Here is a 26,730-nt window from a genome sequence, read left to right on the forward strand (position 1 = left end):
GAGACAGACATGGAGACAGAGAGAGACAGACATGGAGACAGAGAGAGACAGACATGGAGACAGAGAGAGACAGACATGGAGACAGAGAGAGACAGACATGGAGACAGAGAGAGACAGACATGGAGACAGAGAGACAGACATGGAGACAGAGAGACAGACATGGAGACAGAGAGAGACAGACATGGAGACAGAGACAGACATGGAGACAGAGACAGACATGGAGACAGAGAGAGACAGACATGGAGACAGAGAGAGACAGACATGGAGACAGAGAGAGACAGACATGGACACAGAGAGAGACAGACAGATGCTGACCTTGCATAGAGGAGTCCCCGGCGGGGGCGAGGATGTGTGGTGGCGGTGTGTCCTCCCTGTCATCAGCAGCAGGGGGAGGAGCCACAGCGGCGGTGGTTTCGGGGTCCTCGGGCGCCGCCAGCACAGAGCTCACCGTGTCCACCAATGCCACCGTCTCCAGCACAGCAGAGATCACCGTGTCCACCAACACTGGGGGGACTGTCGACTCCACCACGACAGCCACGGGCGCGGCAGCCACGGGCGTGACAGCCACGGGCGCGGCAGCCACGGGCGCGGCAGCCACGGGCGCGGCAGCCACGGGCGCGGCAGCCACGGGCGCGGCAGCCACGGGCGCGGCAGCCACGGGCGCGGCAGCCACGGGCGCGGCAGCCACGGGCGCGGCTGCCACGGGCGCGGCAGCCACGGGCGCGGCTGCCACGGGCGCGGCAGCCACGGGCGCGGCAACAACGGGCGCGGCAACAACGGGCGCGGCAACAACGGGCGCGGCAACCCCCGGCGCGGCAACCACCGGCGCATCCACGGTGTGGTCCACCTGGGGCTCTGCGATGGGGCTGGCGTGGCGCTCGGTCAGGACCCTGCAGGGGCGCTCCGGGTCCTGGGGGAGGGGCAGGGGCAGGCCGTTAGGGAGACGCAGCTCCTCCGGCTGGGCGATGGGCGACTCTAGAGGAGCCTCCACCTGGGGGGCGGAGGGGATGCTGATGGACAGCACCGCCAGCTCCGCCTCCTTGGGCTGGGCGGGCACCCCGTTAGTGCTGGAGGGCAGGGCGGAGGGCGGGGCTTGGCGGACAGGCTTGGCGGACGCCATTGCTTCCTGCTTGAGCTGTTTCACCTCCTCCTCCTTCACCTCCACCACGGGGGTCTTGGAGAGGCGGGTTGGGAGGGGGGCAGGGTAGGCTGGCACCGAGGGGTCCAGGGGGGTTGGGGAGGGTTCCCAGGGTGGGGGTGCATCCATGACGTCGGAGACTTGGCTGCTGGGCGGGGGGTTGGCGAGGGCAGGGGCGGTAGTGTCGGCCAGGGGGGTGGGGGGGACCTCCAGGGGCAGGGAGGGGGCAGGCGCGGAGACGGCCCTGCTGGGGGGGATGATCTCCGGGGCAGGCTCGCTCTTCACAGGCTCGGGGGTCTTCGACGGGGGTGGGGGCGTCGGGACACCTCTGTCATCTGGAGAGGAGTCGGACAGGGGGGAAATGACATCGTCATGACAAGGTTTGAGAAGCTTGACGCATTCTAGAAGCCTAGACCTACCTGCTGTGGGAGTACAGATAGCTGAAAATGACCTACACATCCATCTGTCTCAGAAGAACTTAGGCTACACGGTAGGTCACCTAAATGACCACACACACACACACAATCCCCCCTACTCCCCCAAGTTCTCCGAAATAGTGAAATAAGTATCGCTAGTATCACGATGGACCAAACTCCACCAGACCCTAAGCTGTGTTAGGAGGCATGGTATTCTGACCTGGTCTGATCACCACAGGCGCAGGTGCTGCACTCTCACCGTTGGCCTGGGTTAGCACCGAGTCATCTGGTATCTGATGTGTCCAGGACAGACAGGAAAAAAACAAAACACACGACCTTAAGTCACAGCATGACTGACACAAAATGGCAGCTGATCAACACTTGTGGAGCCAGTTACAAGAGTATGAATCAGATGTGATGGAGGGGGGGGGCTGACCTGGGCAGGGTCGTCAAAGACGTGCGGTGGTGTCGGGGTGGAGCCAGTACGACCACCTGACATGATCTCCTCGGTGATGTCTCGACCACCCTGGTTAGGGTCACGTATTCTGATCTGGGGGGAGAGAGGGAGGGGGGGAGGGGGCATGAGTCGTATTCGTTGGAAGGCGGGGAGAGGATTGGTATGAGTTTTATTTGGGAGAATGCAGAACGGGGGTGGGGGGAGGGGGGTAGCGAGAATTACATTTGTAAAAAGAGTGAACGAGAGCAGGAGGGAGAGAGAGAGGGGAGCGTGTGACAAGACAGTCTGAGGCAAACAAGTAGCCCACCCTGGCCATCTTCCCACTTTTAGGAAGGGAAGGGGGGGGTAAAGAGTTGACTCGTAACAACTAACGACTTTCAGATGATGCAAGGGCCCGTCTTCCTACCCTCTCTCTCTGGTAGCAGGGCTGGGCCTAGCAGCATGCTAGCGCTAGCACCATCCCCTGTTCAGCAGAGCCACACACACACACACACACTGACAAGACACCAGCCAGAACGGACAACGCTGTCCAACACAGCCACATCAGCTCCACACGGCTACACTGGATGTCTCTGCCAACTCAGTCGAGTCGAGTTTGAGAGAAGACAAACTTTTAGGTAACTTTTCAGCTGTTACCAAATGGAATTCCGACTTCTAGGGGGGAGAAAAAGAAAGAGACGACGAAAAACAAAAAAGCTCGCGCATAGTCACTCATCTGACCCAGAATCTAACAGAATGCTTTCCTGTTTTGTTTAACTAAAGAAGCTTTACCCTGAGGCTCGAAAGCGTCTTGGAAATGGCTGAAAAAGAGATTACTCACATTTAAGGAGTGTCCTTGCTTGACAAGCACATGTTTCCTATCACAAACTGTTTCAGACACACAGCTCTCTCTCTCACACGTACACAGAGCCGTCAGCAACTGGTCTAAGCCGGAACTTTCTCCCTTCTCCCCCTTGTGGCTGAAAAACGTTTACCTGGCAGAGTCAGCCCCTACCTCTCTGCTCCCGGGACCCTAGCAGGCCTTCATCCTGGGGCTGGAGTTGAGCCGCCGTCCAGCAGGCCTCTCCCTGCAGCCAGGCCGCTTTCGCAACTGTGGCTGTCAGGAGCTGGAGCCTGGGTCAACCCCCAACGGTGCTGTCCACCTCACACACTCTTTACTCAACAGGCTAGGCTAGGCTAAGGGAGTCGCCGCTAACAGGGGTGGGCTTCTCTCCCAGCTAGTTCACTCGCTCTGTGAAAACAGCTCAGCACAGAATGAGAGAGAAAAAAGAGAGGGGAGGGAGAAAGAGCGAGAGAGAGAGAGAGAAAGAGAGAGGGGGAAACCAGCAGGACTGGCCTTGCGAAGCAGCAGTTCTGGAATGCAGTGCCCCCGCCCACCGAGGCTACAGACAGTAAAAGGGGGCCAGAGAGAGGGGGGCGGGCTTCTGAGAAAAAAAAAAAAGAAAAAAAAAGAAAAAAAAACTTCAAACTTTTATCAAATGAGTACACGCAAGTGAAAAAAAAAACCCCTCCCTCTTTCTCTCCCGGTTGCTGTCGTTCCGTTGCAGAGAGCAGTCCCACTGGGGAGAAAGGAGGAGAGGGGGGGAGGGAAAGAAAGAAAAAAACTGTTCTTCCTGAGGAAGGAGGGGCAGTGGAGAGGGGGAGGGGGCATGCCACAGCAGCAGCAGAGAGAGAGAGGGAGAGAGAGAGACAAAGAGAGAGAGGTCAGTCCTACAGTTTCCAGAGGATAGGGGAGGAGACTAGTAGCCACGTGGAGATGAACTATGTGCTGACATGTCCTTCATAGAGAGTGAGAGAGCAGGAACAGGGGGGGGGGAGAGGGGAGGGGGGAGGTATAGGCCAACGCACCGCTTTCGATTGCGCAAGGCAGCGAGTGGAAAGTGACAGAGGGTCGAACAAACAGCGGTTGTTCTAGTTGATCTGCCTTGTAGGAGGAGCAGGAGGGCTCCTGCACTCCGTGGCAGCACGGACAGCAGACGGACCAAACACGCCTCACACTCACCCACCCACACAACACGCCTCACACTCACCCACCCACACAACACGCCTCACACTCACCCACCCACACACCAGCTGCATCCACCAACACCCAACTCTAACCCTCCCAACACACACCTCCTCTCTCCATCACACACTAACACAAGCCTAACGACCGCATGCTCACGCTGCCTCCATCTTTCAGTCCCCCCCCCCCCCCCCCCTCCCCAGGCGTGCCCACACACACGCTGTGGTGGCATGCGCCTCGCCCCCTCCCTGAGCCAGGCTCTCCAGCCTGACAGACCTGCAGCGCACGCCAGGCCGGGGGAGAGGGCTCTGGGACGGCCAAAGTCCGCCCAGGCAACACACAGACGGTCTGCGGCTCTATCAGCTGCCCTGATAGATGTGCCCGGTCCATCTCAGAGGGAGGGGGAGAGAGAGAGGCACACGGGGGTGGGGACGCATGTTCCTACACAGAGACCTACTTGCTACTAGCTGAAAACATGCAAGTACACACACCCCACACACCCCACACACCCCACACACCCACACACCCACACACACAGGAGAACGTCCCAGTTGTGCGAGGCAGCCCCCAGCACGCCATGCTGGGGTGGGGGTGCTGTGGAGGAGGGCGGAGCGATTACCTGTTTGCGTTCTCTTTTGGACTGCATGGGCTGAGGTGGCGGGGCCTGCTGCTGCTGGGGGGCAGGGTTCATGATGACAGGAGGCGGGGCCACGGGGGGTGTGAACTGGGGCTGCGCCGGGTAGTATGCCCCTGCTGGGGGAGAGAGAGAGAGACAGACAGGTCACACACTCCTCTCTACACACAATGACATGGAAAATGTAAATAGTGGCAGCCCTGCGCGGGGAGACCTTTCTCCCTGTCCTGGACCCTAGGGGACAGACCACTGCCCCTTAGGGTCGCCTGACTGATAGAGCTGGACTTGCGTGTAGCACGCGCTCTATACAGCCTGGCTGCTGGCACACGATGACGGGGGGGATCCTTGACCCCTCCGTCCGTGGTCCCTGACCTTGGCCACGGTGGGAGCTTCACTCCATTCCGGCCTCAGACCTGGGCTACGGTTTAGCCGACTGCCTCACCTCTCACTGCGCATCAACACTGCGCTGGACCCCAGACTTGGGCTACGGTTCGGCCGGCCCTACTGCGCCTCAACAATACGCCTCAACACGGCGCAGACTCAACACCTTAACACATCAACACCCGTGCCTCAGCGCTGATGGCCTCAACATTGGATTGCCTCAGCGCTCAGCGGATGCCTCAGCGGATTGCCTCAGGAGGTGCCTCAGCTGAGCTCTGAAGCCTTCTTTCATTACAACTTGTGATCAAAGTCACTGGTGGTTTTCTCAAACTTTTTTTCCTCGATTGTGATTGACCAGAAGATGCAGTGATATGGCAGTCTGGAGGAGCAGGCTGAATCCCAATCTCAGCTTGGCATGACCACGTCAGCCAACCTCAGCCAAATATGGGCAAGCTGTCATCATCAACACAAGACATGAAGGAAAGAGACCAGCGAGGAAAACCAGGCAACCAACACATCCATGACCCAAAGTCAAATAACACGCCATGAACCCAGGGTTCAATATCCTCACCATGTCCTCCAGGGGCCTCAGCTAACCCGAGCAGATTCCAAGAAACTCTAAATCATTCGTCTGCCTGTCAGTAGCTCACTGTTTCTCTGTGTACATTCCTGCTTAACTCCCTCTACTGAGTCTGCATTGTGGACCAAGGAGAGCAGACTAAATATAGTCAAAAACCCACAGCCACTGCTCAGAGAGAGCGAGAGAGAGCGAGAGAGAGAGCGAGCGAGAGCGAGAGAGAGAGCGAGAGCGCGAGCGAGCGAGAGAGGAGCATGCTCCAAAAGAGAAGGACAGACTTTCCTGGAAGGTCCTGTCCCTGTGAATAAGATCCTAAGATGTGACCAAGGGAACAGGAAAGAAAAGGAGAAGGAAAAACAAACAACTCGAGAGGGAGAGTGGGGGAGATAAGTTAGAAGGCGACACATGCACCGTCCAGACACAACGTACCCTGGCTGCTCCGCTGAGACGCACGGTTTCCCATTTCTGACGTGTCCCGACCCCAGGAGGTAGACAGAGAGAGCGAGAGAGCGGGGTGGGGGTCGGCTTTCCCCCTTCCTAACTGCCACCTCTCCGTCTCGCCACAAGTGCTACTCCAGCTGCCCTCCTCTTCCTTATCCACCTCCCTCCCCCCCCCCCCCTCTCTCTCTCTCTCTCTCTGTCTGTCTCTCCGGCTCGCCCTGCGACCTAGCCTCTCTTCCTCTGCCCTCCCTCGCCCCCGCTGTGGTCTCAGGTAGCGAGCTCTGGCTGAGGATGCCTGCTGAACCGAGAGGGTCGCCGAGGGGAGGCTAGTCTGCCAGGTTCTGCTTAACCCCACCTCCTCCTATCAGTGATCTGATCCAGGCTGCCAGCGAGGTCACAGAGCCTGCCGAGGGAGTGTGTGTGGAGAGAGGGGGAGGTTCTGTAAATCACTCAACGGGGGAGATAAAAATACCCCCTCCCCCTGCACATGAGCTCCTATCACAACTGCAGCCTGGGAGGAGGGGAGAGGGGGGAGTCTTACCTGGCAACATGGAAGAGATTGAGCTGACAGCACCACCTAAGGGATGGGAGGATTGAAGGATTTTGAGGCTTGGAACTCCGTGTGCCCTGTTTCGTGTGTAAACAGTCAACCTAAGTGGCTTGTTTCCACCCATAGTTAAATATTGTATAAATGTCGGTCTGTAGGCAAAATTCCAACACAAGTTGGAACGCGCATCACTGCAGAATCCTGAAACCGTGTGTGTGTCACCCACCAAGCCAAATCTCAATCACATGACTCAATGTCTCAATCACATGACCAGTGAAGAGCAGGTTGACGTGTCAGAACGACCTCATGACACCATGTGACTCCACCAATAACAAATGACACCGGCACACAAATGTGAGCCTCCTAAAAAGGACAGGACCACAAAGGCAGCATCAGGTGCTGGAGCGCACGGCAGAGAAGGCAGGCTCACCGAGCCCTGAAGGGGAGCGCAGCCCAGCACGAGATGGTGACAGTTCTCTGCCACCTACTCTACAGGACATGTCTGGGGTGGGGAACACCTGAGGCATCTGAAGAATGAGACAGACAATGTGCATTACTGAGAAAGGGACCGAGGTGGCTGGCATGCCTGGACGGGAGGGATGAAATGAACACCGTCCTCTTCACCAACACGACTGTGGCGCTGGAGTTGTGGTCTTTCCCATCGGCAGCTTGCGAAGCAGAGCGCAGCCCTTTCTGCCTGCTTAGGTCTGTTACTTGTTTTACAATGTTGCATGTCAACAGAATGATGTCATCTTGTAGCTCAGGTTACCGTTGCCATGTGTCTGGGGGAAATGAAAAGACAGCCCCGTTTCCGTGGCGCCGAGCACTGGAATACTGTTACAACTGTGATCCCACGTTACCTGCTGAAGTGGGGGTGGGGGCGGGGGTGGCGTTAGGCCGTTTGAGGACTCGGAGGACTGGAGGCGGGGGAGCTGTGAGGAGCAGGCCCTCTTCCCTCCCCTCCCAGGCTCAGCCAGAGGCTGGAGCAGGCCCGGAGGACACATTCCTGTCCCCAAATCAACTTAACCCTGCTGCCTCCAAACACACTGTGCCAGGAGACAAGCAGGCCTTTCTCATGTGTGTGTGTGTGTGTGTGTGTGTGTGTGTGTGTGTGTGTGTGTGTGTGTGTGTGTGAGACTGTGCATGTCGGTAAGACTCAGTGTGGTTTGGCTGCAAGTGACTGTGGTTCAGTGCAGGGAACTCTGCGTGTGTCTCACTGTACTGATTAAGTGTGAAAGGGACTAGCCCATTGGCTGGGAAGTGTTTAAATAATGTGTATGCAAAATAGGCACCTTAGTGTGAGAGGTGTGTGTGCTAGTTAATTCCATAACAAGAGGGGACAAGGAAAAATGCAAAAAATGTGCTCGCTCTTCCAAACACAGCAGCAGCTTAGAGGGATAATGTTCTCCTGCTCCGACCAGCTCTGACACAGGCGTCTCCAAAAAAGCTGCCGTCTGATCTATGAACAAGTGAACACTTCAGGTCTTCAGCAGAAAAAAAAATACTTGCTGACGTATTTAGCTTGTGGGCATTTCAACAGGGATTTGTCATGGCAAAACTGACTAACTCCAAGTTCACACTGTTGGGTGTGCGTAGCAAGACATGCCAGTTTTACCAGGTGTGGGGGGGGGGGGGGATTTCTAGAAACATCAGTGTCTTGGTTGGTGATGCACATCTCTACGGACCTAAAAGTTTGAGTTTTATTCCATTTTTGCATCCATGTTTCCAACGTGCCAGAAACTTCCTATGGCCATTTTGAATATTGAGTAAGACGACCTCATACGTAGGGAACGCATGGCACTACGCAGTCCGTTAAATACACAGCAGTGGAAAACAGGCGTAGGAAAGCACCTAACTACCAGGCTGGTTTCAACCCTTTCGCCCAGTCCTGCAACAGCATCCAGACACCACTAGAGGCTGCTAAAGGACTACAAATCCCTGAGACAGTCTGGATTGATGGACAGGATCATGAAGACTAGACACTCAGCAAGTCCAGACTGTATGTGCACAGGCTGGGCGTGTAAGACTGAGGTTTTGGTGTGTGTGCGTGCGCATCAGGTGAGTGTGTGTGCGAGGTGAGTGTGTGTGTGCGAGGTGAGTGTGTGTGCGTGTGTCAGGTGCGTGCGCATGCGTGCCAGGTGACTGTGCGCGTGTCAGGTGAGTGTGTGTGTGCGTGTCAGGTGAGTGTGTGTGTGCCAGGTGATTGTGTGCATGCGTGCCAGGTGAGTGTGTGTGTGTCAGGTGAGGCCCCAAACAGAGCCTCTTACCATAAGTACCACATTCAGCTGGGCTGGTGCCGGGGTAGAAGCCTGGGGTGCCGGGCTGCACCGGGTACTGCTGGGCGGCAGCAACGTATGTGGAGCGGTACTGCAGAAGGAGAGATCCAGAGAGATGGGGACAGAGGGGAGATCCAGAGAGATGGGGACAGAGGGGAGATCCAGAGAGATGGGGACAGAGGAGAGATCCAGAGAGATGGGGACAGAGGGGAGATCCAGAGAGATGGGGACAGAGGGGAGATCCAGAGAGATGGGGACAGAGGAGAGATCCAGAGAGATGGGGACAGAGGGGAGATCCAGAGAGATGGGGACAGAGGGGAGATCCAGAGAGATGGGGACAGAGGGGAGATCCAGAGAGATGGGGACAGAGGGGAGATCCAGAGAGATGGGGACAGAGGAGAGATCCAGAGAGATGGGGACAGAGGGGAGATCCAGAGAGATGGGGACAGAGGGGAGATCCAGAGAGATGGGGACAGAGGGGAGATCCAGAGAGATGGGGACAGAGGGGAGATCCAGATAGATGGGGACAGAGGGGAGATCCAGAGAGATGGGGACAGAGGAGAGATCAAGAGAGATGGGGACAGAGGAGAGATCCAGAGAGATGGGGACAGAGGGGAGATCCAGAGAGATGGGGACAGAGGGGAGATCCAGAGAGATGGGGACAGAGGGGAGATCCAGATAGATGGGGACAGAGGAGAGATCCAGAGAGATGGGGACAGAGGGGAGATCCAGAGAGATGGGGACAGAGGAGAGATCCAGAGAGGGGACAATGTCAGCATTAGGTAAAGGACACTTCATAGGTCCCTTGATTCCCACTCATGTTAAAGACGTGGCTAACTTGGACCACGTGTCAACTCAGCATACAGGAACATGAAGGTGACAGCTCCGAATGAGGAGGGCATTTGTGTTTACATGATGTATGCATATAGACACACACACGCCTGGGGGATTGTTACAATTTCCCCCCAGTTGTGTTATATTTGAACTGGATTTGAAGAAATCCAAATACAAGTTCAATACATGCATTCTAAAGTCAATGAGTAATCGCATAAAATAATCAGAATCCCAATACTGACCAAACAAATGAAATGTTTACCATAATCGAGCAGTCCTAACACACACACACACACACACACACACACACACACACACACACACACACACAAGAAAGCCAAAGTGAGCATGCTGCGACTCTGGGAGTGTGTCTACCTGTCCTCCAGGTATGAAGTAGGCGGGGCCCTGGGGCGTGGGGGCGAAGGGGATCTGCTGCTGGGGAATCATCATCATTGGGGAGCCCGCCGTCTGGTACACGTGCGTGGGCGCCACCTGCCGCGGTGCGCTGCTGGGGGGGGGCACGCCGCGGGGGGCGTTGGGCCTGCTGCCATAGTACGGCTGGGAGGGAGGGGGGGGGGAGAGCAGAAGTTAAAACCTGCTTTAAAAAGAGACCATTCAGTCCATTATCAACACCCTGGGTTGTAGTGGTTGATTATGGACTGGGCCATTAAACTGGACTCCTACCTGGGCTAAGGACTTCAAATCCACTGAGACTGGCTATCCTTGGACATGATTACGCCCACTGAACAGTTTATTAGAAGCATATCGATCTTGCAGCCAATGTAAGACTATGAATAAAGGTTTGCTAATGCTAATGCTGGCTAATGCTAGTTCATTCAGGGTTTCTTCATTGACATTCAGCTGCTTTTCCTGGAGCACAAGTGAAGCCAGGGGAAGGTCGCCAGCTACATACAGCCTCCACAAACACAGAGAAAGAGGCGGAAGAGAGAGAGAGGAGGAGGAGTTACCTGCAGTGACCTGAATCCTCCCTTGAGCAGCACATCACACACACCCAACGTGAGCGTGCACACACACAGCACACACACAGCACACAGCACAGGAAGCAAGAGGACAGGAGATGAGGGGAAGAGAAAGGGGAGGGAGGGAGAGAAAGCACCACAATCAGTTAGGATGACAGAGCAGAGCAACTAGTCCCCTTCATCTACACAGCAAAGCAGTGAATTAACAAGCAGCATGCAAGCAAGGAGGTGTACAGAGGAGTGTGTTTGTCACTGCCAAAAGCACAGAGGCCTTAATCTATCACAATGTGAGTGTATTATTCAGCAGAGGCCTTGCTCTATCACAATGTGAGTGTTATTATTCTAACACTAAGGCTGCAACACACTTTAATCAAGTCCAGTTAGCAAAGTTTAGTTCAATAACTCATAGCTGTGTGTGGGAAAGTGAATGTTCAGAAAGGCACACATCAGTAAGCAAGTGGACAGGTTAAAATGCCCCCAACCCGCCCCCCCCCCCCCCCCCCACAGTCAGCCTGTTAGTACCTGCTGGTGCAAAGCACGAGGCCCCGGGGCAAACTAGAGAGGGAGAGCAAGACAGGGCAAAGGTCAGAGATCAAACCCACACACTGGAGGGGGAGGAGGAGAGTGTGAAGGCCTCCTCCCCCCTCCCCCCCAATGAGCAACGCAGGCACAACAGAATCACAAGGGTGGGGGGTGAGGTGTTCAGTGAGATCGATCAACGAGCTGAATCAAAACAATGGAGCGGCTGCCATTAAGATTGGATTCCCACTCCCGATTGGTCTGGCGTGTGGTGAAACTACACAATGGATCTGCTTGTTGCTAACCCACAATTGCATACATATACTCCCAGTGGCCATGTTAGTGGGACGTTTCCCTCTGGAGTGTCTGGTGCTGGTGAGGAGTGACGAGGAGGAGGCATACCTGTCTGGGTTGTGGTGTCGGGTTCATTTGTGGAGGCGGGGAGGCGAACACGACAGAGGGGGGCTGCCCAGGGGGGAAGGGGGGCTTTCAGAGGAAGAGGACAAAAGGGGGGGGGGGGGGGACAGGGAAACGGGAGGAGGACTTGATGAACCACTGGACTGAAGGAGAGATCAAGGGTTATGTACAAGTGTATGTTTGCTTGTGTGTGTTTGTGTCGTCTGTCCCATACCTGTGAGAGTCCAGGGGATGGGGTGGGGTGGGGGGGTCCCGTTATAGGCTGTGGTGCTTTATTCATTTCCTGGGGTTCTGCATGGGGGGGCTGGGAGAGGCACACTTATCTGGAAGCAGAAGAGAGGAGGGCGGAGATGTCGCTAGGATGCCAGAGAGGAACTAGGAGAGGAACTAGGAAAGGAGGAAGTGAGCATGTGTTGTTCCAGTGCTGGTGTCAGAGCTGGTAGCAGTGGCTATACTCACACTTAGAAACAGTATTTAGTCCCTGGTAAGGGAGCACGGCTCTGAGGAATGCCAACGTGGTGGTTCGTCCAGTAATCTCACTGCTAGAGAGAGAAAGAGAGCGGGACAGACAGACAGATCATGAGTCAAAACATAAGAGTGAAAACAACCTTTTGCAACTCCCTCTGAAATAACCCATGTGGATAGCATTCCAAGGCGATAGCCTCAAGAACTCATGTGACCCAAAACGCAGTTAGCACATTTCTGGCCACAGAGTGGGGGAGAAAAGAGGGAGTTCCCAGATAAGACGTCATGTTCCTTGTGTTTCCAGGCAGGAATATCTATATAGAATTGGCATTGAGAACTAGAGATAATGACTTTGAGATACAAATGGGTCGCAAGCTCAATCATTTTAAAGAGCGGACTGTGTCATAGACCTACAATTCCAACTGCGAACAGCACCACACACACACACACAGTGCGGGAGTGAAACAATGAGTCATGCTGAGTCAGATAAGGTTTTTCCTTGTCTTTTTTATAAGGGGGTGTCAGACTTCTTTCAGCCAGGAAGTCTAGAATGATTCTTTAAACAAAGGAGAACAGGTGGGAAGGTGAAAACAAGAGTCAAACACAACACAAGCACCTTTATCATAACTGTAACAATAGGCTTCACGCTGAAACGCTCAGCTTGGCTGTAAAGACAAGGGGGGACGTTTTAGACATGGGCAGGCATTTCTCTGTGTGAGTGAGACTTATTGCTGAGTGGACACTAAGAGGGCTAAAAGAAGGTTCTTCCTTCCCTGGCGCATGCCGGCTCAAACGGTTCGCGCATGTCGGTGTGGAGGTAAACCTCACGTCATATGACAACATCCTGGAAATGCTCAAATACCGAGATGGAACAACTAGGGCCTATCGCCTCAGTCACCTAGACCCCCCAAGAGGCAGCTGAACATGCACACGTCCACACTGGGAACAGTCATGCTGGTGCTGCACTGCAGAGGGGCTGGTGTCTTGCAGCAGTCGTGCCGTGTTGCCTTTCCTCCCCGCAGCGTAGCTCCCACAGCGCTTCCCATAAGCCACCTGGCTCAAAACAGGAAAAGACTCAAAACAAGGGAGTCGGGTGGCTGAGCGGTGAGGGAATCAGGCTAGTAATCAGAAGGTTGCTGGTTCAATCCCCGGCTCTGCCAAATGACGTTGTGTCCTTGGGCAAGGCACTTCACCCTACTTGCCTCGGGGGAATGTCCCTGTACTTACTGTAAGTCGCTCTGGATAAGAGCGTCTGCTAAATGACTAAATGTAAAACAAATGCACGTTCTTCACCTCCCTTCCCCAAAAACAGCTGTAGCTATTGTAATTGTAGCTCTACTCCTGAAAAAGCTATTTGGAGGTGGACTGACTTCTCCTGGGGAAAAAAGAGTATGTACCACCTAGGGAGTGGGGGTTCAATGTACAGCGAGTGTGTGTGTGTGTGTGTGCTGGGGGAAGGGTGTAAATATCCATCCCCCACCAGGACCACCAAGCGCAGTCCCTAGAACTGAACACGCAGCAGACGGTGTGCGTGTGTGTGTGTGCGCGTGTCAGGGTTATAGCCCAACAGGGACAGTTGCATAACCCCAACATGGCCCTCATGACGTGCAGACTGTTGACCTCCATTTAAAAACACACTAGCTTTACCTGGTACAGGGCTGCAGAGCAACCCTTCTCCAGGCGAGCCCATTCCACTGGGAATGACACTGCAACTTCCCCGGAAAGGGCGTGGCAGCCAGGTCCATCCACAACGTAGCATTTTAAATAACGTAACCGATACGATACTTGGGCTTTGTATGCACACAGCCTACCCATGTTACAACACACAAACTAGTCGACCTCTGGAACCGCTTGAGTAAAATACTATGTGAGTAAAACGCATGTGTGTGGTCTACGGCTGAAGCCATATCAGTCCAGTCACTGTGCTATGTAACCCATAGCTTAAATATTGAACAGAAGCCTTTCAGGGACATTGGGATGGGTAGACAGGCTCTGCAGTGTGTTATGACTGGGGTATCTTCCACTCATTAGTTCCTCGTGGACCACGCATCTGACCCCACTGTTAACGCTGCAGGTTACACCAACATGGTTTAATCTGAAGGCCTTTTGGTAAGTAAAGACAGATGTTATGATTGCTTTATACAGAAGTCTAAAGAGGAAAAAAATAATAATAATTATTTCAATGGCATAAGGCAGTGAAAAACTAGCAACACAACATGCTATAGGTTGTGTCTGGTCTGACATGACCAGAGACCAAACACCATATTGCAAAAAGTGTTCCTCTGATGTGTGATCTTCCAAAACAACATTGTCAGACTTCCTAGAAGTAGATATGCGTCTCTAGACAGCCTGTTCCCCTGGTTCTTTCTCAACACTTCAGTCTGCCAAAGTCACAAACTGCATAAGTTTGAGTGTGTGTGTTTGCACAGCGTTTGTCAATGAAAAGGTCCAGCTGTGTAAAACATGTGTACATTTCGCTGGTGCAACTTGGGCAAGTTCCTTTAACAAATTCAGCATATTGCAATCCAAACTAGTATAAAAAACGCACCTAGGGAAGATCAGGTTTACCATCATCGATACCAAAGTAACGGTAAAACTGGAAATGTCCGTTTTTGTTAAAGACAACCTTGATTTTAAAAAGCATCCATTTTGAGCTCAGCCTCGGATTCTCGGTCAAGTGCACGTGGCGATTCTCAAACGTGCCTCAGCATCCTCCTCTCACGGGGTGACCGGATGCACAGGCGCTACGGTGACAACCTGTGCACCTGTCACTTATTGATGTCAATAAATACCGATTTGCTAATCAATCAAGACGTCTAGGGCATTTCTTACAAAACCCGGCACCATTCTACTATCGACTTATGTACTTTAGATGCCACGCATGCATCAATTATTATGCGTCAGCCGTGCGAAAAACAATGTACAAAGCTAGTAAGTTTAAATAAATGTGGTTTGGCCACAAGCAAGTTGAAAGCTCCACTTTCAAGCCACATTTTTCACAGCGTTGGTAACGTGAGACCCGGGAGGGCGTGCTGTGCGGCGCCATTGCTCATACAGCATTTTTCCCAATGCGTAGTATCCACGTGGTTCCCACTTTAGCGCGCGCACTGCACACCAACATACGTTACCCGGCATCCAGACAATATTTTAAACCATCCGATTTATCGTCTACCTTTAAATAAAACCTAAAGAAAATGTCAACGAATCACATCTGAATTGACGGGCGGATTGTTTAAATAATACAATAATATTCGCGTGTGATCAACAGGTAGCCTAGCCAGTCTACATTCTCAGAAAAATATGGTCCGATAGCACTGGTTAATGTTCACACGTACTTTTGATTTAAATATCTTTAAAACAGCGGAATGAGCAATCTGGACTATGCATCTTCTTAACACTGAAGGAAAATTAAAAAAAAAAAAAAAAAAAACACGCTAGCGACAGCTACCTGCTGTGTCATTTTCCAAATCACCATCATGACGCAGAATGAGTAACGAAGAGAATCTATTCCATAAAAAAATCAAGCAGTTCATTCATCTCAAATAATAAACATAAGTATGTCGTCTGAACATTACAACAAGAAATGTACTACATTATACCAGTTAATGCTTAGTATTTATAAAGTACACGTGTCACGCCTACCTTCCACCATGGAATGAATATCCTCCACTACGAGTTTAGTCCAAACACATTTTTAATTGACGTTAAGTTAATAACGTCAACAGTTAAGTTAGAATAACAGCTCGTCAGCAATATAATGTGGGCAAAGAGCGTCTTTGCCTAAACCGACTTCTTGGAATGTCTGCTTGATCACGGATCTGCCAAACCACCAATAATAGGCGGAAACAATGTGTTCACTGTAGACATGCTCATACAAGCTGGCATGGGCAAACACATTTTGAATGTACTGATTCGATGTGGCCATAAACACACTACCAATGGAGACTTTGCTCGATTATTAATAATGTCAATGAGCAAATAAATTAAATGTATATGCAGTTTCACTACTACAACTACTTCTTAGGCCATTTCACTTAAGCTAGCGATTGTCTGTTGAAACAAGAAAGGAGGCTAGCTGGCTAGCTAGTTCGGGCCTACGCTATCCAATCCAACCATAAAAACATCCGAAGCCCTTTCAGATTTAGTAAAAACCTGCTCCAACTCAATTCGTTTTTATCGTCAACAAAACAATTCTACAGATTTATTTAAACCTCTCATGGGTCAGGTCTTTCTCTAGCATGCGGTTGAAAATTGTTTTTCAAATTCACCGGTTTATCTACTGGACAAAACGCGTTAGCTTGGCTGGCTATATGCGTGATCACAAGCTACTGAGTAGCCTTTTTAACCAGTTAATAACTACGACTATTAAAGACAGAATAACTGACTAGCCTGGTCTGGAATGGTCACTCGTCAAATGGTATTAAGTGACTGGCTTATTATTCCACGTCAACGACAGAACTCAAAGTAGACAGCCGGCTATACTGCTGCTGGTAAAGTACGTTAATCAGTTAGAGCTAGCTAGCCAGCTGCCATAGCTACAGCATATGGACAAGTTGGCTAGCTAGCTATGGCAGTGCTGAAAACATTACTAGCCTAGCTAGCTAAACGTTGTTTTATAGCCAACGACGCCAACCGATTTAGCTAGCGTGTCTATCACTACTACGACTAGTAGGCTAATAGTTGCTTAACGTACGAGTAATAGTTGCTTAACGTACGTTAGTGCCTCGTGGGTCGGCCTTCCTTTGACTTGCTCCTTTTTCGTTGAAACGGTGATCAATTTAAGTAGCCAGCTGGTGTCAGCTAACAAATGGCTAACGTTTCGCCACCAATATTATTCGAAGTAACTGGGAGGGTACTTTCTTTTGGCGTGACACTTTGTGGGCGATTGCTAGCTTGTTATCTAACAGCTTGTCTTGCGATAGAATAATTAAAAAACTCATACCCATGGTATTTGACTAAAGACGGGGACCATTTAAATCCATAGACAGTTGTTGTGCACGGGTTAATCTTGAGTTTCCCAGTTTATGTAGATTGTAATTGAGCGTTTACCACGTTTGTGAATTAACTCCATAAACCATGGCGTTAGCATACCTTTCTCTCCTTGAGTCTGCAAAGCTGTACGGATTCTTCCCGGAAGCCGGTTGGCAATTCCGGATTAAGTTCATGTGACGGGGCCTTGGGTAGCGTGATTTAAAGTTTTGTCAATCGCCAAATGTGCCGGCGTAGTATGGACTACAACACAACAGGCACATCAACTATTAAAACAAAACAAATGTACAAGTAACTCCCGACTGTTTAGTATTGTTCCTCGAAAAGGCGTCAGCGATTACTGCCACAGCCAGCCGGCTTCTGACTGATCCTGGGGGATGCCTTTGCTGGCTATGACACAATTGTATGTAGGCGTGGCTAGAGGAATACTGACTGCGAAGACTGTCGGATGGCAGTTTTGTCCGGTCGGTTCGTATTAAAAACGGATCTTCAAATACATAAACGATGTAATGAAAATCCAGGTACATTTTCTTTCATATAAATATCTAATGAATTTTTCAGACTTTATTTTGCCAACAGATCTGTGTATCCTATTTCCCATTAGTTGTGATAAAAAAATGTTTTTTACATTTGCATGTAAAGTTAGTGTATCTCCTACTGTCTGGTTTATGTTTTATAACAGTTATCGTAAGTCCTTCAAGTTTAGGGTGTTCATTCATATTCAAATGCCAACATCACAGACCAAGGACAGAAATTATCGACTTGAAACTTTTATTATCATTTTTTTGTTGTTTAAACCTTTTACAGTACTGTAACAAAACCACCAAAACAAAAACTGGATGAAAACATTTTTTTTTTTTTTTTTTTTTTTTTACATGCTCTAATTACAAAAGGAGGAGACATGTTGGAAAAAGGAGCAACGGCGGTGATACGATGTCATCTACTGCGTGGCTAAAGGAGGAACAGGGAGGCGGCAGGGAGCAGACAGCTACCTCTCACACACTGCCCTCAGATCAGCTGAAGACTGGAGCATTGGTCACCCAACTGAACACATGACAGATGAGCTTATCCTAGATCACAAATAAAGAGCTAACCAATCAAAGTACAGTGAGGTCCCAATTTACCCTCCCTGTCTCAGTATAACCAACCTGACCACAACCAAATATCTTCAGAGGTGATCGAGGTGAGCCACAGACTGAAAGACAAGGGGTACGCTTCCTTCCTGGCCCTCCTCAGTCATGGAATAAAGTAGTAAAATATGAGTGACCAATGAGAGCCAGGGAGTGCTACCCCCTGCTGCCAGTCAGTCAACAGTCAAAGGAAACAGAGGGGTTCTAGGCGTCATAGTTGGGGTTCTTGCGCAGGATGACAAATCCTTCCAGGATGGGGGTGACGGGGAGGTACTCCTCAGTTGCCAGCTCGGCCCTCTCTCCGTGGGCCAGGAGCACCGGTGTGGTGTGGGTCTGGAAGCCCGTGATGGCCTTGGGCTTACCCGCCTGGCCCACCACATCCACCGCCTGCAAATCAAACACACATTAAAGGCTGAAGAAATAATACTTTTTTGACTTTAACAGGAGACATACAATCATGCCAGGCTTCAGGTCCCACATGGATCCCCCTCGACCCTGTGCAACTCACGAGACCCAGAGAGCGTAGAGGGACAGCCTAGGAATCTGCCAATGAGACTGCTTTGAATCAGATTGTGGGCGTCTCTTACCTGTCCAACTCTGACCGACACAGGAAGTGGGCGGAGCTCCTCGTCAAAGGTGACCAGCATACGGGGCTGCATGGCCGCTACCAGTCCGTACAGCACGTAGTGGGATTTACCCAGGATGACTACGGATCAAAACAGCAGGGAGTGTGCCATTTGTCAACACAACGCTTTCCAGTAAACAAGTGAATCTTCACAACCCCCCCGAACAAAAACGAAAGAATAACGAAGGGTCCGGTCTGGCGGGGCGGTCATGAGGTACGACACTGACAGGGACAGAAGACTCACTGTTCTTGACATCAAGGAAGGAGACGAGGACTGTGAGGAGTCCAGCCACCGCCACCTGACTCATCAGCTGCCTGTCACTGTGGTAGGGACACAGGGTCAAAGTCCCTTTGCCCAGGTGAGTCAGACCCTGGGTGGGGTGAGAGGGAGAGACCAGAACAAGTTAGGACACCCAGGTTCACTCACATGAAAGCACTGCAACACCCAACCTGTATTTATTGTATTTATTTAAGATGAGTAGTTTAGTTATTCATTTGTGAGTGGTTTTAACCGGACCTCATTAACAAATTTCGTTGCGGCTCATGCACGTTTTTTGGAATGACAATAATAAGATCCTGCTCCCTAACATACGTTACAACACACGCAGCGTCCTGTGATTCTGAGGGTGTACGCGGAGCAAACTACAAACGCCAGTGCTGGTCACACAGAGGCATGTGCCTGTCACCTACCTGTGCCAGTCTGACCATGAAGAGGTTGTTGGGGTCTTTGGCGTGGTACTGTGCTAGCTGCCGGAGCATGGCGGCCAGGCGGGCGTTGTTTGTGCCTGCGAAGGGAGAAGAAGGAGAAGGTCATTTAAGTTGCTATGGAAACAACTTCCTGGCTTGCTGTGGGAATTCATCTGCGAGCTCATGCAACACTGAGGAGGAAAATGGTGGTTTGGATCAACTCCCAACAATCTTCAATTGCTCTTCGGAAGCAACAGTCGTTCCATATGAAGTGCAGTTGATTGGGAGCGAGCACGCGTTCGTCACTAACACAACACCAGTCAGGAAGTCAAGCGTCTGCCAACAGGAAGTTGCCTGCTGACAGACTAGTTTTGTATGATAACTACAGAGCTGTGTCAGGGCGGGGTTCAACTCACCACTGCCTACCATGCCCATGGCGAAGATGGAGTTGTGGGACACCTCTGGGTCGGCGTCGTGGGAGAACTTGCTGAGCGTGTCCAGGATGTTGAGGCGAGGGTTGGATACGGAGATCAGGGCCAGGGCCAGAGGCACAGCGCGCCTCAGAGTGGGCTCGCCGTACCGCAGCTGGGAGGAACAAGGGGAACGTGTTCAGCAGAGAGCAACAGAGAGGAGTTAAGCTGGGGTCTGTTAGACGGCGTTGATACTGACCAGGTGTCCGAAGGTCCGTAAAGCCATCTCAGATCCGATCTCCTCTCCCATAGCGATGAGTGCAATACCTAGCACAGCCACGCCCTGGGGAACAACAGTACAGACATTAAGGACCCGCAATTTGATCTGGACTTTTCAGAGCATACTTTAGGTCGGACAGACTGTAACCCTCTCATGTTTGTCCCACCGTTTTATGTTGTTTTCATAGTATTTGACGTTTAACGAAGGTGAATGAACTACACAGAGCGTTTGGAGTTTCCACGGAGGACAGTACCTGATGGGAGCCCATGTCAGCGGCGCCCTCCTTCTTCTCCTTGTCTTTCTTGTCCTTCTTGTCCTTGTCCTCCTCCTTCTCCTTGGCCTCGTAGTGCTCGCTGCAGATGTGGAGCAGCTGCTGCACCTTCAGCACGTTCCCAGAGCCTGGAGAGGATGGAGGAGGGGCGAGGACAGAGGAGGGGCGGGGGAGGGGTGAGGACGGAGGAGAGGTGAGGACGGATGTAGGGGGGGGCGAGGACGGAGAACGTGGACAACTCAAGCAGGTCGGGGAGCAAAGCGTGTGACTGCTACGCGTACCTGCGTAGGCACAGATGTCCACTAGTGTGTTGGCGAAGCTACGGAAGGGCTCGGGCACCACCTGCAGGGCTGCCAGGGTGGTCTCGATGGCCTCCCCCTTACCTGGGCACAGCAAGACAAGAAAGGGAGCACAGCAACGGTTAGAATCTTCACTAAAGACCTGTTGGACGCAGTACTTACACAGCCCAACTCCTCCTGTACCTAACCCAGCGAGGGTCGTCCCCGCCCACAAACCCAAACCCCCCGTGCCTTACCCAGGTGGTTCAGACCCAGACCCAAACCCCCCCCGTGCCTTACCCAGGTGGTTCAGACCCAGACCCAAACCCCCCCCGTGCCTTACCCAGATGGTTCAGACCCAGACCCAAATCCCCCCGTGCCTTACCAAGGTGGTTGAGCCCCAGCCCCAAACCCCCCGTGCCTTACCAAGGTGGTTGAGCCCCAGCCCCAAACCCCCCCGTGCCTTACCAAGGTGGTTGAGCCCCAGCCCCAAACCCCCCCGTGCCTTACCAAGGTGGTTGAGCCCCAGCCCCAAACCCCCCCGTGCCTTACCAAGGTGGTTGAGCCCCAGCCCCAAACCCCCCCGTGCCTTACCAAGGTGGTTGAGCCCCAGCCCCAGGGGCAGCCAGCGTGCGTACGTGTCCTTCAGCTCTTGCTCGTTCTTCTCCATGATGGTCTGGACGATGGTGGAGGTGACGTCACCGTTACACGAGCCCACCGCGATCATGCCGCAAGCCAGCGCCGTCACGCCTGCCACCTGCGGAGCGCGCCACAAAGCAGCGTCAGGAACTTAGCGTGTCGAGACAGATGTTGTCACATGGGTCACCAAGGTCAGCATACAGTGTGGAGCCCATGACAACACAAACATGGCTTACCTCCATGTTGGACTTGGAGTCTCCCATGACGGGCAGCAGCAGAGACAGCACGTCTTCACGGTTGGAGCCGGCGTACGCCAGGCCCAGTCTGAACAGTCAGCAGAGGACAGGGCTTTACCGTACAGAACACACACTCCTAGCTAGGCATGGAACACAGTCACACTTCTGAACAGGGAGTCAGGTGGCTGAGCGGTTAGGGAAGCGGTCTAGTAATCAGAAGGTTGCCAGTTCGATTCCCGGCCGTGTCAAATGACGTTGTGTCCTTGGGCAAGGCATTTCACCCTACTTGCCTCGGGGAGAATGTCCCTGTACTTACTGTAAGTCGCTCTGGATAAGAGCGTCTGCTAAATGACTAAATATAAATGTAAACTTGGGGAAACTCCTTTATGCGTGTGCGTGTTTTCCCCCTGTGTGTGTGCGTGTGTGTTTTCCCCCTGTGTGTGTGCGTGTGTGTGTTTTCCCCCTGCGTGTGTGACTTCTGCAATGTATAAACGTTTCTTCTTCCTTCCCCACAGCAGCACATCTAAATAAAAGGTTGTTTCTTATTCCTTCTACATAAAAGGTCCCCCACGGTAGATAGACCTTAAAATGCATCTTCCTGTATGGCTCTACTGTGAGGAGATCAGAGCTGATGTGGGCGTCTGTCAGAAGGTGCCCGCTCACCCAAAGATGGCTCCTATCCTCATCACGTTGCTGTTGTGCAGCACGTAGTCGGACAGCAGGGCCAGGGCGGGGTCACACTCGTTCCTCACCCCGGAGTTGACGATACCGCAGGCCAGGAGGGCGCCGGACTGGACGCGGCCAGAGAAGGAACCCGAACGAGAGAACACGGTTGGTGTTAGTGACGGTATCAGTGTCCTGTTGAAGGCTGCGGAGGAGGGGGGTGTGAGGGTGTGTGGAGGGAGATGGGTTTGGAAGGAGGGTGTTGGGTAGGAAGGATGGGTGTGCGTTTGGGGGAGATTGTGGGTGAACGGCTGTGGGGTGGAGGTTAAAAATGGTCTGACTACTGAGTGAAAAGGGACTGTGTGGGTCAGAGGGGAGGGGAGGGGGGGGGAGAAGATGTTGCCGAGGCAGGAGAACAGACAGAGAGGGTGAAGAAGCAGACCTTGATGTAGTCCTCGGAGGAGTAGAGGTATTTGTCGATCTGGGTCAGTCCTCCGTCCACGTCCCACAACAGGATCATGCCCAGAGAAGCTGCTGCGCTCAGCATACCTGGGAACACACACACCATCACCATCACCCTCACTCAAACTACATGGATTAACTAGGTGGGCCAAAAAAAGATAGAAAACAGAAAAAGAAAACAGATACATATTTGGACTGTTTTCAAACCAATCAGCAAACAGTCTAAAACGAACACCAGTGTGTGTGTGTGTGTGTGTGTGTGTGGCCCGGCCTCCTCTCTCACCATGGTCCTTGTTCTTGTACAGCCACTTGTTGCCGTCGTCCGTCAGCAGCTTGTCCTGTCCGAAGGCGGCGTTGACGAAGCCGTTGACGAATGAGGACGCCAGGTTCATACGGGCCGAGTCCACCTGGGAGCCACTCCCCCCAAACCCTGGGGGGGGCCGGAGGAGGAAGGAAGGAAGGCATGGTGAGACCGAGAAAAAAGAGGATGCATCACACACTGATTGGCTGATATCAAAAGGCACATTAGCAGGGCCTCACGGTTGTTCTCCAGGTGAGTTTTGTAGATGTCGTCAGGGACTTTGGGTTCCATGATGTCCAACTACAAAAACAGGAAGCAGTCTTTTAGGATGAGATATGCAGAGTCATGCAAACTAAAACAGACTTCTCCTTTAATTAATCATAATCCTCCTGCCCGCAATCTCACTGGAGTTTCCACCCAACTGTTTTAGTAGACTAAAAGCAGTTCATGTAAGGAACTATCCCTCAGCGAAGCACATCTTGCGGAGACGCCCCTCACCTCTCTGGCCAGGGCCAGGAAGTTACTGTTGAGCTGCACGTTGGACATGATCTCAGTCAGGTCCTCATAGTCCTCCACGTCCTCGTTCAGCTCCAGGAACATGCCGTGTCTGCCCAGCATGAAGGCCATCTCCTTCTGGATCACACTGCACGCACAACCAACACACAAGACCGTTGAATGTTTTAATTTACATTGAAAGTTAAATGTGTTCATGTACGGTACGGACTCATATCTGTGTGAAGCCTGGCCAGTGAGGGATGCTGTGTTGTGCAGAGCTCTGCTCACATGTCCTTGCAGGACGTGAAGATGTTCTCCACCAGCTCCACGTCGTTGAGCATCAGGGCTAGCCTGAGGGCCTCTGGGTAACGGTTGAACTTCCGGAAGATGTTCAGGGCACATTTCAGCAGGGCAGAGTTCTCTGGCTCTGGGACATAGCTCACACAGCTGAGAGAGAGGGGGGAGATCCAAAGAGAGAGGGGTGGGGGAGAGAGAGAGAGACAAAAGTTTCCCCAAAAAATTCAAATGTGTTTGTATCTTGTGTGTGAAAAAGTCTTGTGAGTACAAAAAAAAAACATAATACTTTAAAATATTTTTTCAAGAAGTACTTTTGCCATCTCTGGGATAATGAATAAGGAATATCCAATCCCTTGGATGTACGACCATGGAGACCTTTGAGACTGCATCAAGGTGTAATACTGGCATCAGTATACGTGTGTGAAGGACATGTGCTCAGCCCCCCAAGGTACAGTCACGTACACACACCGTGTCCCCTGGTCCTCTCACATGGTGAGGTAGAGGCAGACCTTGGCTCTCACCTGGTGAGGTAGAGGCAGAATTTGGCTCTCACCTGGTGAGGTAGAGGCAGACCTTGGCTCTCACCTGGTGAGGTAGAGGCAGACCTTGGCTCTCACCTGGTGAGGTAGAGGCAGACCTTGGCTCTCACCTGGTGAGGTAGAGGCAGAATTTGGCTCTCACCTGGTGAGGTAGAGGCAGACCTTGGCGTAGGCCGTGTCGTCGATGTAGAGCTCCAGCATCTCCAGCTTCTCGATCTCCATCAGCAGGTCGCAGGCCTCGTGCTCCGCGTTGTGCGCCATGTTGTAGGGGACGATCTCCTTCACCAGCTTCAGCAGGGTCTCCTGCTGGGTCTTGTCACTGTCATCCACATCCTGCCACTCCTTGGCCACCTCGCCTGCCAGGTGCCTGCGCACACACACAGAGAGAGAGAGGGGACATTAAAACATGAGTTGGGGACAAGGTTAAAAAAGTATTTTTTAAAGAACTAATAATTTCTGAAGGTGCGGGTGAAGGTGTCCCATAAAAATGTCACAGTCTGTTGTAGCTTGACTAAATTGAGTACAGAAATGCTGATAGGTGTCACTTCTAGCATCCACAAGGTGCCTGTAGTCGTCAGGTGGCTAACACAAGCACATGCTAGCTGGCTAACAGAAGCACATGCTAGCTGGCTCAGAGGTCCTACCTGACGTATTCGTGTCCCCAAGACGCCAGCTCCTCCTGGGATCCCAGTAGACGGTATTTGAGACACTCCCGTTCGCCGCTCATGGTCATGGCCAAGACTGACACCACATCTCCACAGAAACGCTACGGAGCCAAACAGGAAGTTAAGCTAGTCTGGTAGTGCCGTCAGACAACGCCAACCAATCTCCATCGAGAATTCTTAATAAATACCAGGTGTCAACCCAATATGAAAATCATTCCATTGCGACAATTCAAATAAAATAAAAAATACAATTTTCAGTCATGCTAATCGAACTGTAATCTGACATGGCCAACCTTGTTTTCCCCGGGTGCCATGCCCTCGTAGATCTCCTTGAGCTTGGCGTAGTGTGGGCGCAGGAACTTCAAGGGCTTGGGGACAGAGGTCATGGAAGTGGTGGATGAACGGATCAGTCTGCGGAGCTCCTCTAGAGCAGGACGGTAAAGAGATGTGTCCTTCTCCTGTAGAGGGGTGTGAGAGTGTGTGTGGGGGGAGGGATACAGTTAGAAAATACAGACCAGATATGTCAATAAAAGTAGACCTTTAACCGGTTCTACGTGTGACAATAAGGAGTACGAATGATGAGCAGTGTACTGGTTCATGAGATACTCACACTCAGTCTCTCGACCATCATCTCCAGCTCTTCCTGCAACTGCTTGTCCTCCTCAGACTAGAAGAAGAAGAAACCTTTATTCATCTTGTAACCGTGGTGCACACACACGCCCACCAAGGCACCAAACAGTGCCCCGTGCGGGAATCTAACCCAGGACTACGTATAGCGAACAATATTATTAGCAAACCCCACAATAACCAATACTCTTAAGGTGCAAGCTGGCGCAATGCTGGTAGTTTTATAACTGTGTAATTATCATCAGATCAAGTTGTTGACTTTATATCCAAGCATAAGCCGCTATCACTAACTAATCTATCTCGGTAACGCATTAAAGCACTTTTACACATCGCCAACTAACTGCTATGTCATTACCCGCAGACAGTCAGTTAAACCAAAGCCTCAAGCTAGCGCGTACTGCAGCTAGAGCTAGCTAGCCAACGTTATGCTAACACTGTTAGAGCTAGGCTTTGTACTGTAATAGTAACACTTAGCCAGCTGGCTTTTTGTAATGTTTCAAATCCAATATTACTTACATCGTTAACAGTTCTTATACAGCAGAAAGTCATAAGATTGCGGCTAGCTAGTACGTTAGTGCTAGTTAAGATTTATTCACTGTTGAATGACAACGCTCTCGGCCTTTTCAACCATGTTGTCAACCAGCACAGTGACTCAGGCAAAAAAGCTTCGCTTCCCTTGAGCTTTTCTGATTTGAAATGTTCGTATATTTACCAATTCTTGCTCCTCTTTCTTCTCCTTGCCCTTCCCAGCAGGTTGTTGTCCCTTTTCCTTCTCCTTCCCCTTCTCCTCTGTCTTTTCGGGCAATTTTTTCTCTTTGTTTTTTGCCTCCTCCATTCTTGCTTTTCGGCTAGCAAAACGAACTGAATCTAGATACCGGGGTGAAATTCTTCTTCGTCGATAACAAGAGTTCAATGGCAAGTTTGGATTCAATCTTACTTTACCACCACCTACTGGACAGAAATGATTAGCGCATCGATGTCTGAACCCTGTTCTGCTCTGGTCCTCCCAGGCAAGATGAAGGAGATTGCCTCTAAACTACAATGACCAC

The 26,730-nt window shown here is 51.7% G+C and overlaps 3 protein-coding genes across 16 annotated transcripts in view; 1 reads left to right on the forward strand and 2 right to left on the reverse strand.

Annotated features, from left to right (window-relative positions):
* LOC134028670 (eukaryotic translation initiation factor 4 gamma 1-like) overlaps nt 1-17,469 on the reverse strand; it is a 124,702-nt gene extending 107,233 nt beyond the window's left edge. For 3 of the 14 annotated variants that reach the window (XR_009931566.1, XM_062472344.1, XM_062472339.1), the window contains exons 1-12: nt 17,179-17,469; nt 12,082-12,164; nt 11,837-11,945; nt 11,608-11,691; nt 11,209-11,241; nt 10,675-10,695; nt 10,082-10,264; nt 8,864-8,963; nt 4,636-4,769; nt 1,991-2,104; nt 1,775-1,847; nt 316-1,473 (exon numbers count right to left, since the gene is read on the reverse strand). Coding sequence is in view for 13 of the 14 variants with exons in the window: in XM_062472344.1 (XP_062328328.1) it covers nt 316-1,473; nt 1,775-1,847; nt 1,991-2,104; nt 4,636-4,769; nt 8,864-8,963; nt 10,082-10,264; nt 10,675-10,695; nt 11,209-11,241; nt 11,608-11,691; nt 11,837-11,902 (1,966 nt within the window). In the remaining variant the exon portion in view is untranslated. Of the gene's footprint in view, nt 1-315; nt 1,474-1,774; nt 1,848-1,990; nt 2,105-2,831; nt 2,975-3,005; nt 3,279-4,635; nt 4,770-6,037; nt 6,159-8,863; nt 8,964-10,081; nt 10,265-10,674; nt 10,696-11,208; nt 11,242-11,607; nt 11,692-11,836; nt 11,946-12,081; nt 12,165-15,729; nt 15,890-16,802; nt 16,853-17,178 lie in introns of those variants that run through there. The other 11 variants (XM_062472346.1, XM_062472345.1, XM_062472343.1 and 8 more) reach the window with 11 other exon arrangements.
* Nucleotides 1-26,730, forward strand: part of vmp1 (vacuole membrane protein 1) — a 96,935-nt gene that overhangs the window by 52,286 nt on the left and 17,919 nt on the right. The gene's annotated exons all lie outside the window — the stretch shown is intronic.
* psmd2 (proteasome 26S subunit ubiquitin receptor, non-ATPase 2) lies at nt 17,831-26,575 on the reverse strand. Its single transcript, XM_062472356.1, has 21 exons — nt 26,394-26,575; nt 25,665-25,721; nt 25,348-25,512; nt 25,034-25,155; nt 24,532-24,756; nt 23,842-24,000; nt 23,557-23,701; nt 23,298-23,358; nt 23,041-23,187; nt 22,738-22,844; nt 22,296-22,423; nt 21,633-21,720; nt 21,352-21,514; nt 20,761-20,862; nt 20,462-20,607; nt 20,188-20,271; nt 19,935-20,103; nt 19,522-19,616; nt 19,076-19,202; nt 18,794-18,912; nt 17,831-18,593 (listed from the first exon to the last, which is right to left on the reverse strand). Exons 1-21 carry the CDS (start codon nt 26,514-26,516, stop codon nt 18,411-18,413), a joined length of 2,715 nt encoding a protein of 904 aa, XP_062328340.1. The 5' UTR covers nt 26,517-26,575; the 3' UTR covers nt 17,831-18,410.

The sequence above is a fragment of the Osmerus eperlanus genome, chromosome 11, assembly GCF_963692335.1.
Source record: "Osmerus eperlanus chromosome 11, fOsmEpe2.1, whole genome shotgun sequence".
Classification (NCBI taxonomy): Eukaryota; Metazoa; Chordata; class Actinopteri; order Osmeriformes; family Osmeridae; genus Osmerus; species Osmerus eperlanus.